Raw genomic sequence first — 16,073 nt, forward strand, 5'->3', positions numbered from 1 at the left:
GTGAGACAGAAGGATGAGACTGGAATGGGAAATTAAACAGTCTGCAGAGTGAGCGAGACAGAAGGATTAGACTGGAATGGGAAATTAAACTGTCGGCAGAGTGAGTGAGACAGAAGGATGAGACTCGAATGGGAAATTAAACAGTCTGCAGAGTGAGCGAGACAGAAGCATTAGGCTGAAATGGAAAATTAAACAGCCTGAGGAGTGAGTGAGACAGAAGGATGAAACTGGAATGGGAAAATGAATCGTCTGCGGAGTGAGCTGACAGAAGGATTTGATTGGAATGGGAAATTAAACAGCCTGGGGAGTGAGTGAGACAGAAGGATTAGACTGGAATGGGAAATTAAACAGTCTGCGTAGTGACTGAGACTGAAGGATTAGACTGGATTGTGAAATTCAACAGTCTGCAGAGGGATTGAGACAGAAGGATTAGACTGGAATGGGAAATTAAACACCCTGGGGAGTGAGCGAGGTAGAAGGATTAGACTGGAATGGGAAATTAAACACCCTGGGGAGTGTGCGTGACAGAAGGATTAGACTGGAATGGGAATTTAAACAGTCTGCGGAGTGAGTGACACTGAAGGATTAGGCTGGAATGGGAATTTGAACAATCTGCGGAGTGAGCGAGACATAAAGATGAGACCAGAATGGGAAATTAAACATTCTGCAGAGTGAGCGAGGCAGAAGGATTAGTCTGGAATGGGAAATTAAACAGTCTGCAGAGTGAGCGAGACAGAAGGATTAGACTGGAATGGGAAATTAAACAGTCGGCAGAGTGAGTGAGACAGAAGGGTGAGACTGGAATGGGAAATTGAACAGTCTGCAGAGTGAGTGAGACAGAAGGATTAGACTGGAATGGGAAATTGAACAGTCTGGGGAGTGAGCGAGACAGAACGATGTGACTGGAATGGGAAATTAAACAGCCTGGGGTTGTGAGCGAGAAAGAAGAATGAGACTGGAATGGGAATTTGAACAGTATGCGGAGTGTGCGAGACAGAAGGATTAGACTGGAATGGGAAATTAAACAGTCTGCAGAGTGATTGAGGCAGAAGGATTAGACTGGAATGGGACATTAAATAGTCTGCAGAGTGAGTGAGACAGAAGGATTAGACTGGAATGGGAAATTAAATAGTCTGGGGAGTGAGCGAGACAGAACGATGTGACTGGAATGGGAAATTAAACAGCCTGGGGTTGTGAGCGAGACAGAAGGATGAGACTGGAATGGGAATTTGAACAGTATGCGGAGTGTGCGAGACAGAAGGATTAGACTGGAATGGGAAATTAAACAGTCTGCAGAGTGATTGAGGCAGAAGGATGAGACTGGAATGGGACATTAAATAGTCTGCAGAGTGAGTGAGACAGGAAGATGGACTAGACTGGAATGGTAAATTAAACAGTCTGCGGAGTGAGTGAGACAGAAGGATTAGACTGGAATGGGAAATTAAAACAGTCTGCGGAGTGAGTGCAACAGAAGGAGTCAGACTGGAATGGGAAATTAAATAGTCTGCGGAGTGAGTGAGACATGAAGGATTAGACTGGAATGGGAAATTTAAAATGTCTGGCAGGAGTGAGCGAGACATAGATGAGACTGGAATGGGAAATTAAACAGTCGGCAGAGTGAGTGAGACAGAAGGATGAGACGGGAATAGGGAAATTTGAACAGTCTGCAGGAGTGATGGAGACAGAAGGATTAGACTGGAATGGGAAATTAAACAGTCTGCAGAGTGAGTGAGACAGAAGGATTAGACTGGAATGGGAAATTAAACAGTCTGCAGAGTGAGCGAGACAGAAGGATTAGACTGGAATGTGAAATTAAACAGTCTGCAGAGTGAGTGAGACAGAAGGGTGAGACTGGAATGGAAATTAAATAATCTGCGGAGTGAGCTGACAGAAGGAATAGACTGGAATGGGAAATTAAACAGTCTGCGGAGTGTGCGAGACAGAAGGATTAGACTGGAATGGGAAATTAAACAGTCTGCAGAGTGAGTGAGGCAGAAGGAATAGACTGGAATGGAAAATTAAACAGTCTAGGGAGTGAGCGAGACAGAAGGATGTGACTGGAATGGGAAATTAAACAGTCTGGCGAGTGAGCGAGACAGAAGGATGAGACTGGAATGGGAAATTAAACAGTCTGCGTAGTGACTGAGACTGAAGGATTAGACTGGAATGGGAAATTAAACAACCTGGCGAGTGAGCGAGGTAGAAGGATTAGACTGGAATGGGAAATTAAACAGCCTGCGGAGTGAGTTAGACAGAAGGACTAGACTGGAATGGGAAATTAAACAGTCTGCGGAGTGAGTGAGACAGAAGGATTAGACTGGAATGGGAAATTAAACAGTCTGCGGAGTGAGTGCGACAGAAGGATTAGACTGGAATGGGAAATTAAATAGTCTGCGGAGTGAGCGAGACAGAAGGATGAGACTGGAATGGGAATTGAACAATCTGCGGAGTGAGCGAGCCATAAAGATGAGACTCGAATGGTAAATTAAACAGTCTGCAGAGTGAGCGAGACAGAAGCATTAGACTGAAATGGGAAATTAAACAGCCTGAGGAGTGAGTGAGACAGAAGGATGAAACTGGAATGGGAAATTAAACAGTATGCGGAATGTGCGAGGCAGAAGGATTAGACTGGAATGGGAAATTAAATAGTCTGCAGAGTGAGTGAGACAGAAGGATTAGACTGGAATGGGAAATTAAATAGTCTGGGGAGTGAGTGAGACAGAACGATGTGACTGGAATGGGAAATTAAACAGCCTGGGGTGTGAGCGAGACAGAAGGATGAGACTGGAATGGGAATTTGAACAATCTGCGGAGTGAGCGAGCCATAAAGATGAGACTCGAATGGTAAATTAAACAGTCTGCAGAGTGAGCGAGACAGAAGCATTAGACTGAAATGGGAAATTAAACAGCCTGAGGAGTGACTGAGACAGAAGGATGAAACTGGAATGGCAAAATGAATCGTCTGCGGAGTGAGCTGACCGAAGGATTACACTGGAATGGGAAATTAAACAGTCTGCAGAGTGTGCGAGACAGAAGGATTAGGCTGGAGTGGGAAATTAAACAGCCTGGGGAGTGAGCGAGACAGAAGGATTAGACTGAAATGGGAAATTAAACACCCTGGGGAGTGAGCGAGACAGAAGGATTAGACTGGAATGGGAAATTAAACAGCCTGCGGAGTGAGTGAGACAGAAGGACTAGACTGGAATGGGAAATTAAACAGTCTGCGGAGTGAGCGAGATAGAAGGATTAGAATGAAATGGGAAATTAAACACCCTGGGGAGTGAGCGAGACAGAAGGATTAGACTGGAATGGGAAATTAAACAGTCTGCGGAGTGAGTGCGACAGAAGGATTAGACTGGAATGGGAAATTAAATTGTCTGCGGAGTGAGTGAGACTGAAGGATTAGACTGGAATGGGAATTTGAACAATCTGCGGAGTGAGCGAGACATAAAGATGAAACTGGAATGGGAAAATGAATCGTCTGCGGAGTGAGCTGACAGAAGGATTAGACTGGAATGGGAAATTAAACAGCCTGGGGAGTGAGTGAGACAGAAGGATGAGACTGGAATGGGAAATTAAACAGTCTGCAGAGTGAGTGAGACAGAAGGATGAGACTGGAATGGGAAATTAAACAGTCTGCAGAGTGAGTGAGACAGAAGGATGAGACTGGAATGGGAAATTAAACAGTCTGCAGAGTGAGTGAGACAGAAGGAATAGACTGGAATGGAAAATTAAATAATCTGGGGAGTGAGCGAGACAGAACGATGTGACTGGAATGGGAAATTAAAAGTATGGTGTGTGAGCGAGACAGAAGGATGAGACTGGAATGGGAATTTGAACAGTATGCGGAGTGTGCGAGACAGAAGGATTAGACTGGAATGGGAAATTAAACAGTCTGCAGAGTGAGTGAGGCAGAAGGATTAGACTGGAATGGGAAATTTAAATAGTCTGCAGAGTGAGTGAGACAGAAGGATAGACTGGAATGGGAAATTAACTAGTCTGTGGACTGTGAGTGAGACAGAACGATGTGACTGGAATAGGAAATTAACAGCCTGGGGTGTGAGCGAGACAGAAGGATGAGACTGGAATGGGAATTTGAAACAATCTGCGAAGTGAGCTGAGCCATAAAGATGAGACTCGAATGGGAAATTAAACAGTCTGCAGAGTGAGCAAGACAGAAGCATAGACTGAAATGGGAAATTAAACAGCCTGAGGAGTGAGTGAGACAGAAGGATGAACTGGAATGGGGGAAAATGAATCGTTGCGGAGTGAGCTGACCGAATGATTACACTGGAATGGGAAATTTAACAGTATGCGGAGTGTGCGCGACAGAAGGATTAGACTGGAATGGGAAATTAAACAGTTCTGCAGAGTGAGTAAGGCAGAAGGATTAGACTGGAATGGGAATTAAAAGCTGGGGAGCGAGTGAGACAGAAGGATAGACAGGAATGGGAAATTAAACAGTCTGCAGAGTGAGTGAGGCAGAAGGATTAGACTGGAATGGGAAATTAAACAGTCTGGGGAGTGAGCGAGACAGAAGGATTAGACTGGAATGGGAAATTAAACAGTCTGCAGAGGGATAGAGACAGAAGGATTAGACTGGAATGGGAAATTAAACAGTCTGCAGAGTGAGCGAGACAGAAGGATTAGACTGGAATGGGAAATTAAACAGTCGGCAGAGTGAGTGAGACAGAAGGATTAGACTGGAATGGGAAATTAAACAGTCTGCAGAGTGAGCGAGACAGAAGCATTAGACTGAAATGGGAAATTAAACCTGAGGAGTGAGCGAGACAGAAGGATGAAACTTTAATGGGAAAATGAATCGTCTGCGGAGTGAGCTGACAGAAGGATTAGACTGGAATAGGAAATTAAACAGTATGCAGAGTGAGCGAGACAGAAGGATTAGACTGGAATGGGAAATTAAACAGTCTGCAGAGAGAGTAAGGCAGAAGGATTAGACTGGAATGGGGAATTAAACAGCCTGGGGAGTGAGTGAGACAGAAGGATTAGACTGGAATGGGAAATTAAACAGTCTGCAGAGTGAGTGAGGCAGAAGGATTAGACTGGAATGGGAAATTAAACAGTCTAGGGAGTGAGCGAGACAGAAGGATGTGACTGGAATGGGAAATTAAACAGTCTGCGGAGTGAGCGAGACAGAAGGATTAGACTGGAATGGGAAATTAAACAGTCTGCAGAGTGAGCGAGACAGAAGGATTAGTCTGGAATTGGAAATTAAACAGCCTGGGGAGTGTGTGAGACAGAAGGATGAGACTGGAATGGGAAATTAACTAGTCTGCGGAGTGAGTGAGACAGAAGGATTAGTCTGGAATGGGAAATTAAACAGCCTGCGGAGTGAGTGAGACAGAAGGATTAGACTGGAATGGGAAATTAAATAGTCTGCGGAGTGAGTGAGACTGAAGGATTTGACTGGAATGGGAATTTGAACAATCTGCGGAGTGAGCGAGACATAAAGATGAGACTGGAATTGGAAATTAAACAGTCTGCAGAGTGAGCGAAACAGAAGGATTAGTCTGGAATGGGAAATTAAACAGTCTGCAGAGTGAGCGAGACAGAAGGATTAGACTGGAATGGGAAATTAAACAGCCTGGGGAGTGAGTGAGACAGAAGGATGAGACTGGAATGGGAAATTAAACAGTCTGCAGAGTGAGCGAGACAGAAGGATTAGACTGGAGTGGGAAATTAAACAGTCTGCAGAGTGAGTGAGACAGAAGGAATAGACTGGAATGGAAAATTAAATAATCTGGGGAGTGAGCGAGACAGAACGATGTGACTGGAATGGGAAATTAAAAGTATGGTGTGTGAGCGAGACAGAAGGATGAGACTGGAATGGGAATTTGAACAGTATGCGGAGTGTGCGAGACAGAAGGATTAGACTGGAATGGGAAATTAAATTGTCTGCAGAGTGAGTGAGACAGAAGGATTAGACTGGAATGGGAAATTAAATAGTCTGGGGAGTGAGTGGGACAGAACGATGTGACTGGAATGGGAAATTAAACAGTCTGGTGAGTGAGCGAGCCATAAAGTTGAGGCTGGAATGGAAATTAAACTGTCGGCAGAGTGAGCGAGACAGATGCATTAGACTGAAATGGGAAATTAAACAGCCTGAGGTGTGAGTGAGACAGAAGGATTACACTGGAATGGGAAATTAACTAGTATGCGGAATGTGCGAGACAGAAGGATTAGACTGGAATGGGAAATTAAACAGTCTGCAGAGTGAGTAAGGCAGAAGGATTAGACTGGAATGGGAAATTGAACAGCCTGGGGAGTGAGTGAGACAGAAGGATTAGACTGGAATGGGAAATTAAACAGTCTGCAGAGTGAGTGAGGCAGAAGGATTAGACTGGAATGGGAAATTAAACAGTCTGGTGAGTGAGCGAGACAGAAGGATGTGACTGGAATGGGAAATTAAACACCCTGGGGAGTGAGCGAGGTAGAAGGATTAGACTGGAATGGGAAATTAACTAGTCTGCGGAGTGAGTGAGACAGAAGGACTAGACTGGAATGGGAAATTAAACAGTCTGCGGAGTGAGTGAGACAGAAGGATTAGACTGGAATGGGAAATTAAACACCCTGGGGAGTGAGCGAGACAGAAGGATTAGACTGGAATGGGAAATTAAACAGTCTGCGGAGTGAGCGAGACAGAAGGATTAGACTGGAATGGGAAATTAAACAGTCTGCGGAGTGAGTGAGACAGAAGGATTAGACTGGATAGGGAAATTAAACAGTCTGCAGAGTGAGCGAGACAGAAGGATTTGTCTGGAATGGGAAATTAAACAGCCTGGGGAGTGAGTGAGACAGAAGGATGAGACTGGAATGGGAATTTGAACAGTATGCGGAGTGTGCGAGACAGAAGGATTAGACTGGAATGGGACATTAAATAGTCTGCAGAGTGAGTGAGACAGAAGGATTAGACTGGAATGGGAAATTAAATAGTCTGGGGAGTGAGTGAGACAGAACGATGTGACTGGAATGCGAAATTAAACAGCTTGCGGAGTGAGCGAGACAGAAGGATGAGACTGGAATGGGAATTTGAACAATCTGCGGAGTGAGCGATCCATAAAGATGAGACTGGAATGGGAAATTAAACAGTCTGCAGAGTGAGCGAGACAGAAGGATTAGACTGGAATGGGAAATTAAATAGCCTGAGGAGTGAGTGAGACAGAAGGATGAAACTGGAATGGGAAAATGAATCGTCTGCGGAGTGAGCTGACAGAAGGAATAGACTGGAATGGGAAATTAAACAGTCTGCGGAGTGTGCGAGACAGAAGGATTAGACTGGAATGGGAAATTAAACAGTCTGCAGAGTGAGTGAGACAGAAGGATTAGACTGGAATGGGAAATTAAACAGTCTGCAGAGTGAGTAAGGCAGAAGGATTAGACTGGAATGGGAAATTAAACAGCCTGGGGAGTGAGCGAGACAGAAGGATTAGACTGGAATGGGAAATTAAACAGTCTGCAGAGTGAGTGAGGCAGAAGGATTAGACTGGAATGGGAAATTAAACAGTCTGCGGAGTGAGTGAGACAGAAGGATTAGACTGGAATGGGAAATTAAACAGTCTGGGGAGTGAGCGAGACAGAAAGTTTAGACTGGAATGGGAAATTAAACAGTCTGCCGAGGGATTGAGACAGAAGGATTAGACTGGAATGGGAAATTAAACACCCTGGGGAGTGAGCGATGTAGAAGGATTAGACTGGAGTGGGAAATTAAACAGCCTGCGGAGTGAGTTAGACAGGAGGATTGGACTGGAATGGGAAATTAAACAGTCTGCGGAGTGAGTGCGACAGAAGGATTAGACTGGAATGGAAAATTAAATAGTCTGCGGAGTGAGTGCGACAGAAGGATTAGACTGGAATGGGAAATTAAACAGTCTGCAGAGTGAGCGAGGCAGAAGGATTAGACTGGAATGGGAAATTAAATAGTCTGCGGAGTGAGTGAGACTGAAGGATTAGACTGGAATGGGAATTTGAACAATCTGCGGAGTGAGCGAGACATAAAGATGAGACTGGAATGGGAAATTAAACAGTCTGCAGAGTGAGTGAGACAGAAGGATGAGACTGGAATGGGAAATTAAACAGCCTGGGGTGTGAGCGAGACAGAAGGATTAGACTGGAGTGGAAAATTAAACAGTAGGCAGAGTGAGTGAGACAGAAGGATTAGACTAGAATGGGAAATTAAACAGTCTGCAGAGTGAGTGAGACAGAAGGATTAGGCTGGAATGGGAAATTAAACAGAATGCGGAGTGAGTGAGACAGAAGGATTAGTCTGGAATGGGAAATTAAACAGTATGCGGAGTGTGCGAGGCAGAAGGATTAGACTGGAATGGGAAATTAAACAGTCTGCAGAGTGAGTGAGGCAGAAGGATTAGACTGGAATGGGAAATTAAATAGTCTGCAGAGTGAGTGAGACAGAAGGATTAGACTGGAATGGGAAATTGAATAGTCTGGGGAGTGAGTGAGACAGAACGATGTGACTGGAATGGGAAATTAAACAGCCTGGGGTGTAGCGAGACAGAAGGATGAGACTGGAATGGGAATTTGAACAATCTGCGGAGTGAGCGATCCATAAAGATGAGACTGGAATGGGAAATTAAACAGTCTGCAGAGTGAGCGAGACAGAAGGATTAGACTGGAATGGGAAATTAAACTGTCGGCAGAGTGAGTGAGACAGAAGCATTAGGCTGAAATGGGAAATTAAACAGCCTGAGGAGTGAGTGAGACAGAAGGATGAAACTGGAATGGGAAAATGAATCGTCTGCGGAGTGAGCTGACAGAAGGAATAGACTGGAATGGGAAATTAAACAGTCTGCGGAGTGTGCGAGACAGAAGGATTAGACTGGAATGGAAAATTAAGCAGATTGTGGAGTGACTGAGACAGAAGGATTAGACTGGAATGGAAAATTAAACAGCCTGGGGAGTGAGCGAGACAGAAGGATTGGACCGGAATGGGAAATTAAACAGTCTGCGGAGTGAGTGAGACAGAACGATTAGAACAGGTGGCATAATAAGCAACTTGGACGGGGAGCAGGAGTGTAGGAGAAACAACGCGGTGAGAGGTAGAACATAGAACAGTACAGCACAGAACAGGCCCTTCGGCCCTCGATGTTGTGCCGAGCAATGATCACCCTACTCATACCCACATATCCACCATATACCCGTAACCCAACAACTCCCCCTTAACCTTACTTTTTAGGACACTACGGGCAATTTAGCATGGCCAGTCCACCTAACCCGCACATCTTTGGACTGTGGGAGGAAACCGGAGCACCCGGAGGAAACCCATGCACACACAGGGAGGACGTGCAGACTCCGCACAGACAGTGACCCAGCCGGGAATCGAACTTGGGACCCAGGAGCTGTGAAGCATTTATGCTAACCACCATGCTACCGTGCTGTCCAGGTGAACCTGGACTATTGAAACAGCACAGAAGGGAGACCCGCTCTAGAGTGAGAAACAGTGCGGAGAGAGGTGGATCGAACACATTAAATGGGGGTCGGGGACAACTGCGGAGAGGAGCGGAGAACATACAGAGTTGGGCACAGTTGCACAATGTGAACTTGACACTGTTAGTGGAGCAGTGAAGGGTGACTTTAAAAGGTGCAATGTGTTGCCATTGTCGCTGGCGGGAGGGTGCAGAGAGTAAAAATGACTGCTGCGAAGGTTTTGGTCCGTGTTTCAGACCTTCCAATCTTTGTCCCAAAGGCATTCTTTAAAATGGTCAATGCACTGATTTCTGTGTTTGTGTGGGAGGGGAAGGTCAGGAGGACTTTTTTGGAGCGGGGGCAAGGAGTAGTGCGGGGGGCGGGGGGGGGGTGGGGGGGAGGGTGTTGCTGGCGTTGCGCAACAGCTAGATAACCACTAGATGGCAGCACCAGATATAGGTACAAAAGGTAAACTCAGAGAGAGTTCCTGCCTCTTCATGTTCGGGCTGACTAGTGAACAGAGTTAAAGAGAGATAGCTTAGTGTGCAGGTGCAGTTAATTATAATTACATATATTTAATCTTGTTAATCTAATCTACAGTTATAGTTATTGAAGAGTGAATGAACTCATAGTTAAATTACTATCATTGCTCAATAAACAGTATTTGCTTTATTTGAAGACTTTAAGTGTTACTGAACATAACACATACGACCATTCTAGCAGAAAGCAAATGAGTAAAACGATATTAGACAACTACTATAACATAGGGGAATGCGTTTAAGGGCATTGTTAACAGCGACACTGCTATTCTCCCCGGCCAGACACTCCAACAGCCCAGTGCCGGTGTCGCAATGAGGGTGTGGGGACAATGGAGGCAACATTTGGGACTGGAAAGTGCCTCGGTGTGGGCACCAATTTGTGACAACCATAGATTTGCACCGGGGGAGCGGATTGTGAGGTTTCAGGGGTGGCGGCAGGCAGGGGTTGAACGATTCGGCGACCTGTTTATAGGGGGAAGATTCAGGAAATCGGAGGACCTGGAGGAAGAGTATGAGTTGCTCAGGGGGAATGGTTATAAAAGGTCCAGGATTTTATGAGGTGAGAGGTGCCGTCTTTCCTGGGCTACCGCCCGCGGGTTGCAGCATGAGGTACTGTTGAAGGAGGAAATAGGGGAAGGGAAGGTGTCCCAGGTGTACAAGGAGCTGATGGATTGGGAGGGGGCTTTGGGGGGGACATAAAGCCCAAATGGAAGGAGGAGCTGGAGGCCGGAGCATGGGCTGAGGCCCTGTGGAGGGGGAATGCGTCCTCGTCATGTGTGAGGCTGAACCTCATTCAGTTTAAGGTAATTCATAAGGTAATTCATACATGATGGTAGTACATGACGAGTAGGTTTCTTTAAGGGATAGAGGATTGGTCAGTGCATGGGGAGGCTTGCAAATCATGTCCACATGTTTTGTCCATGTCTGTAGCGAAAGGGGTTGTAGCAGAGGCTTGTGGACGTAATGTCTGAGGTTCTGGGGATGAAGAGGTCCTGAGTCCAGAGGTAGCAATATTCAGGTTGTCAGAAGACCCAGGAGTCCAGGGGGCGAGAGAGGTTGATGTTTTGGCCTTTGCCTCCCTGATAGCCCGGAGACAGATCTGGCTTGGATGGAGGGACTCAAAGCTGCTGAAAGCAGGAGGGTGGTTGAGGGACCTGGTGGACCTCCTGAGGCTAGAAAAGGTCATGTTCGTCCTGAGGGGCCATTTGATCGGTTCACTCGGAGGTGGAAGCCGTTCATTGACTATTCCAAGGAGGATTTTGAGGTCAGCAAAGTGGAGGGGGTGAGGGGGGTAAGGGGGTTTTAATGGGGAAGGTAGGATGGAAGAAGGGGGCAATGGGGGGACAGGGGGGGAGTGGGTGTTCGTTATTTATAAAGTTTTTTTCCAAATAAATTTAGAGTACCAATTTTTAAAATTCTATTTCAGGGGCAATTTAGCGTGGCCAATCCACCTACCCTGCACATCTTTAGGTTGTGAAACCCACGCAGACACGGGGAGAATGTGCAAACCCCACATAGACAGTGAACTGGGGCGGGCATCGAACCCAGGTCCTCAGTGCCATAGGCAGCAGTGCTAACCTCTGTGCCACCATGCTGCTCCGTTTATTTATAGTGTTGTACGATTTTTCTTCTGCTTTGATTTGTTTATATGAAAATGCCTGAATAAAATAATTACAAAAAAAGAGAATGGAGCCGGTATGGTTTGTCGTGCCTGCTGTTCAGAAGGACTGCCCATCTGAAGGATCAGAGAGTCAACCTGAACCTTAAAATGGCCTGGTTTGGGTGAACCAAAGGCCATAAGGGGGGAATGAAGAGGTAGATTTAAGTGTAAAGGGGTAGATTTAGGTATAAAACCTGTATGCCAGGTTTTAAAAGCCTAAGGGCTCACACGAGCTCCTGCTTGTAGAAGCTAGGAACTTTCTATAGACAGGTAGCAGCAAATCATTGCTATAGCAATAGATAAAACTTCCAAGGTCTTGTAGTTTCAGCAAGCATGCCTACACACAGAAAGGTAATTGAACATGCAGCTGCCTCTTACGTGATCAACATAAGACAATGGGTTAGCTCTGGCATATACTTAATCTAATAAATGTCTGAAAGCTTGTAAATAAGTAGAGATACCTGCATGCCTGGTAATATTACACTATTCTCATGCTTTGATTATGGTAGGTAACTATACTTATATGTAATGCATTTTGTAATCCTAATTATTATTTGTGAATGGACATAGAACATTTCTAAATAAATTTATTGTTTGATTGGTGTATGTTAATTACCTGAAAAGATCAGGAATAGTATCATTATGCTGTATTTCTTGTGATTTGGGAGTAAACAAGCCCTCTGGTGGTAGCTTTGCTCCCCTGCTAGCTTGGAACCAAAGTTCTTGAACTGAAACTCAACTCAAAGTGCTGTCTGCTCAGTTGGGGAGTGAAGTACAATATAGTTGAATAACTAATGGTGAAGCTCCCGCATTAAGGAGGGATATAGATGAATTGGATGCCCCGCAGAGGAGGCTCGCCAGATTGGTTCCAGAGATGAGGGATTTGTTTTATGAAGAGAGATTAAGCAGTTTAGGCCGATACTCTCTCGAGTTTAAAAGAATGAGAGGAGATCCAAGGTATTGAAAAAGAAGATGTGAAGTGGATGCTTCCACTTGTGGGTAATCTAGAACGGGTGGTCATAGTTTTAGGGTAAGAGACAGCAGATTTCAACAGTGATGAGGAGAAATTACTTCTCTCAAAATGTTGTGAATCTGTGCGATTCACTACCTCAGAGTGTGGTAGATTCCGGGATCTTGAGTCAATTTGAGGAGATAGATTTTTATTTAGTGATGGGTTGAAGGTTTATGGAGAACAGGCAGGAAAGTGGAGTTAAGGCCAAGATGAGATCAACCATGACCGTATTGGGCAGCATGGTGGCCTAGTGGTTAGCACAACCGCCTCACGGCGCTGAGGTCCCAGGTTTGATCCCAGCTCTGGGTCACTGTCCGTGTGGAGTTTGCACATTCTCCCCGTGTCTGTGTGGGTTTCGCCCCCACAACCCAAAAATGTGCAGAGTAGGTGGATTGGACACGCTAAATTGCCCCTTAATTGGAAAAAATAATTGGGTAATCTAAATTTATAATAAAAAAAATTTTTTTTTAAAACCATGACCGTATTGAATGGTAAATCAGCTCGAGGGGGTGAATTGACTACTCCTGCTCCTAGTTCTTATGTTCTAGGATCATGGATGGTGATACAGTATTGAACAGTCTGGACAGTGAGATTAACAGTAATAATCGACTGTGTTGGATATTAAATAGGAGAGTGAATAGGACGGTAGTATTAGACTGAGTGGGGTATTGAACAGTTTGGAGTGTGAGTCGAACAGTAGGATTAGCCTAGATGCCATATTAAACATCTGGAGAATGAAGACATTAGGTGGGGGAGAGGAGGGGTGTAGTACTCTTTCAGAGGGTTAGTGAGACTTGATCGGCCGAATGGCCTCCTTCTGCACTGTAGTAATTCTATGGTTCTGGGTGGGATATTAAACAGTCTGGAGAGTGAACAGAACAGTAAATTTAGACTGGGTGTGATTTTAAACAGTCTTAAAAGTGAGATTAACTGTACAATTAATCTGGGCGGGAGGGGATATATCAGTAACACAATATTAAATAGAGTGTATTTAAAGCTCGATTGAACTCACTGGAGTTTTAGGCAGGACTGGAGTTTTAGACAGTGGGCAGGAAGGTAACATTAGACTGGAAACAATATTAAAGGTTGATGTGAGTGAGGGGAAGAATGGGATTAATCGGGGAGATACCGTAATGGTTGTAATGCGGGAGAAGGGATTAGATGACAGTTACTTATTAACAAATCTACAAACAAACCTAAAAACTAAATCCCAAACTGTTGCAACAGTTCTGGGATCAAGATTCTGAGGAGGGAAGCTGCAGTCATTCAGGGCTCTGAGCTACATCTCACTCCATAGCGAGCGCTTTAATGTCTGCAGCACAGCTAAAATTTGGCTATCAAACACGGTTTCACACAAATTATGATAACTCATTAAACAGAAACTAACTTACCAACAGCAAAACACATGCAGATGTTGACAATGTTAAAAAGAAGCTTCATTGTGTGCCTTGATGTGATGGACCCTCTGTCCAGATCCAGCGCAGCTGCCTGTGTTCCTGAACTGTCTGCTTTCAACTTATAGTCAGGAGATAATATAATAACCAACAAAGTTACCACGAGCAGTCACATACTACTGAAAATATGTTTGTGGGTTCACTGGATGCCAAGGAACCGAGTCAGGTGTCTGAGGTTTCGAAACCCGTCAACGTTCTTGTCCACCTACACTGTAAAGGAATTGATCTGCCTCACCTTCACCAGCATTTCCATGGAACGATAGAAATATTTAACACTGGAGTCAATCTTTCAACCTTGCAAGTCAATGAGTTGAGCCAGGAGCCACTCAAGGGGTTCCTCACTAACCGAGGTAGCCTATCACTGATTTACACACTGCTCAATATTCCAGTCTGGTGGGGGTTACTTAAGAGGTGGGCATAAGGGCAGGAAGGTTACTAAAGGATAGAGGAAGTGAACATAGAGGAAGCAACCAGGAGAGTTGAACTGGGGTCGCTGGGATAGTAAGGATATGAGTTAGGAGCAGAAGGTTGGGGACAAGAATGGATGGAATATTAAAGGACACATCAAGTGTACAGGAGAATGGGATTTGACAGAATATGATATTAAAGGGCGTGGAAGTGAGCAGGAGAGTGGGATTAGACAGGATATGATATTAAAGGGCGTGGAAGTGAGCAGGAGAGTGGGATTAGGCAGGATATGATATTAAAGGGCGTGGAAGTGAGCAGGAGCGTGGGATTAGACAGGATATGATATTAAAGAACATGGAAGTGAGCAGGAGAGTGGGATTAGACAGGATATGATATTAAAGGGCATGGAAGTGAGCAGGAGAGTGGGATTAGACAGGATATGATATTAAAGGGCATGGAAGTGACCAGGAGAGTGGGATTAGACAGGATATGATATTAAAGGGCGTGGAAGTGAGCAGGAGAGTGGGATTAGACAGAGTGGGTGGGAAATAAAAGTGTATGGGGAGTGAATGGAAGATTGAGACAAGACTGATGTGGATATTAAAGTGTACGAGACGCGTGCAGGAGAGAGGGTTTAGACTGCAATATGATATTAAAGTGAATGAGCAGAGAGCAGGGGAGTGCAATTCGACTGAACACTGACTGTATACAATGAATATTACATGTATCATAATTATATTGAAGCACCTGAAAGAGAAACTTGATCTTTGTAGATAACCTGAGTATCATTGGACTTTCTGTGCTAGCCATTGTCATGTTCTTTCATATTTTAGGAATAAAATATATTTTTGCACGTGCATCTGTGTGTGTCTTTGTGTGTCTACAGTGATGAATCTACAGTGAAAACCATCAGAGACTGGAAGCAAAACCCTCCAATTGAAGGCCGAGAAGGGATAATGGAAGTCGATCTAAAATAGAGACCTTTATCCTTTTTATTTTTTTTCACAACTTATGTGTTTATCTATCTTGTATGTGTGTAGAGGGTGGGTTGAGTTAAAGAGGGGGGGGGGGGGGGGGTTAGGAACCAGATAATAGTTTACCAGTTGTATTTGCTGCCATTACACATAGTTATTGTTGTTAATAAAATTTATTGTTTAAATTTACAAGCCTGGTGACTGTAATTATTGGGCAGCCAAAGACCTCGGGTATTGCCTAAAAATTAATTGTCAATTGGGTTGCCACTCCAGGTCAAGTGGCACTAGATTTGACTGTGCACTAACCCAGGGTGTCATAACAGTGAATTTGTATGAGGATGTCTATGTGTCAATGAGGGTTGTAGGGATCTTCCTGTTTAAACTTTGTCTGTTCCCTTTTTCTCCTTTTAATCTCCATTAATCTTTCCACTTATACATTTTTTCTACATTGGCAGTTAATGAACCAATGCCTTCAAGATGGACTTTGCTTTTAAATTCGAGCAGACGCCTGGGTTATGTAAACTGAAGACTGACCTCTGACCCTAAGACAAGGCAGGTTGCATGAACCTGTTTACTATCAAACCA

General features: G+C 44.7%; 1 protein-coding gene across 2 annotated transcripts in view; it reads right to left on the minus strand.

The window, feature by feature from the left end:
• LOC119975272 (urokinase plasminogen activator surface receptor-like) overlaps positions 1-14,211 on the minus strand; it is an 80,925-nt gene extending 66,714 nt beyond the window's left edge. For both annotated transcript variants that reach the window (XM_038814981.1, XM_038814982.1), the window contains exon 1: positions 14,044-14,211. In XM_038814981.1, coding sequence (XP_038670909.1) covers positions 14,044-14,092 — 49 coding nt within the window. In that variant the 5' untranslated portion in view covers positions 14,093-14,211. The remainder of the gene's footprint in view (positions 1-14,043) is intronic.
• Positions 14,212-16,073: the final 1,862 nt, after the last annotated feature.

The sequence above is a fragment of the Scyliorhinus canicula genome, chromosome 12, assembly GCF_902713615.1.
Source record: "Scyliorhinus canicula chromosome 12, sScyCan1.1, whole genome shotgun sequence".
NCBI lineage: Eukaryota > Metazoa > Chordata > Chondrichthyes > Carcharhiniformes > Scyliorhinidae > Scyliorhinus > Scyliorhinus canicula.